Source organism: Pygoscelis adeliae, unplaced genomic scaffold (genome assembly GCF_000699105.1).
Source record: "Pygoscelis adeliae isolate BGI_AS28 unplaced genomic scaffold, ASM69910v1 Scaffold1, whole genome shotgun sequence".
Classification (NCBI taxonomy): Eukaryota; Metazoa; Chordata; class Aves; order Sphenisciformes; family Spheniscidae; genus Pygoscelis; species Pygoscelis adeliae.
The window spans coordinates 2,194,830-2,195,602 of NW_008824051.1; the positions used below are offsets into that span (position 1 = coordinate 2,194,830).

At 55.0% G+C, this 773-nt stretch overlaps 1 protein-coding gene across 1 annotated transcript in view; it reads right to left on the reverse strand.

The window, feature by feature from the left end:
* The window catches only part of EPCAM (epithelial cell adhesion molecule), a 12,430-nt gene that overhangs the window by 3,459 nt on the left and 8,198 nt on the right, over window positions 1-773 (reverse strand). Inside the window, exon 2 of the mRNA XM_009333681.1 lies at window positions 515-619. Coding sequence (XP_009331956.1) covers window positions 515-619 — 105 coding nt within the window. The remainder of the gene's footprint in view (window positions 1-514; window positions 620-773) is intronic.

Below are 773 nucleotides of genomic sequence, written 5' to 3' on the forward strand. Positions count from 1 at the left end.
CAGAGGTGGTGCAGAAAGTCAACACAACTGCAGTACATCAGCTTCTGAAGCCGAACACGGAAGAAGTCCAGCCACCTTCAGTTTCGCTCAGCCAGACAATCATTTACAGCTTAGCTGAGCTCCAACCAAGAGTAAGGTCCTGAGACAAGGCTCTTTCACCTCTAGATTTGCAGGAAAAGTCGTAATACATGTTTAGAAGGGAGCTAAAAATTAATCTTTGAGGAAACCGTTGCCATTAGAGACCGAATATGAAGGAGGATGGGGCAGCCTGCATCAGTATAAGCGTTTGCATATCCACACAAGTTACACAGGAGGAATCCTAAACGCTTATCTTCCGTTGCCAATTGATCTGGAAGACCAGGAAGAAGCTCTCCTTCCTTACTACCATTATTTACCGGGAACTCAATGGTCTTTTTCACCTATTCCCTTGAGTTTAGTTGGCACTTTTCCTTGCCACCCCGTACCAGAGAGCGCACCCAGGCCAAGCCACAGCCGACACGCGTGCTTTACTCACAAGTGTTGCAGTTCACAGACACGCCGGAGCCAACGGAGTCGCACCAGCAGACGCCGTTGGCCTGCCTGCAGCTGGTGACACGCTTGTTCTTCTCGCAGATGCACGCTGAAAGAGAAGGGCGGCTGTGAGCGCAGACGCCCCCGGGCAGGTAGCCGGCCACCCCGGGGCACCCCCACCCGCTGCTCTGCGGGCGGGGAGAAGAGACAAAGCCGCCCCTCACCGGCCGGAGCCGGCCGGCCGTGGGGGAGCCGCACCCCAC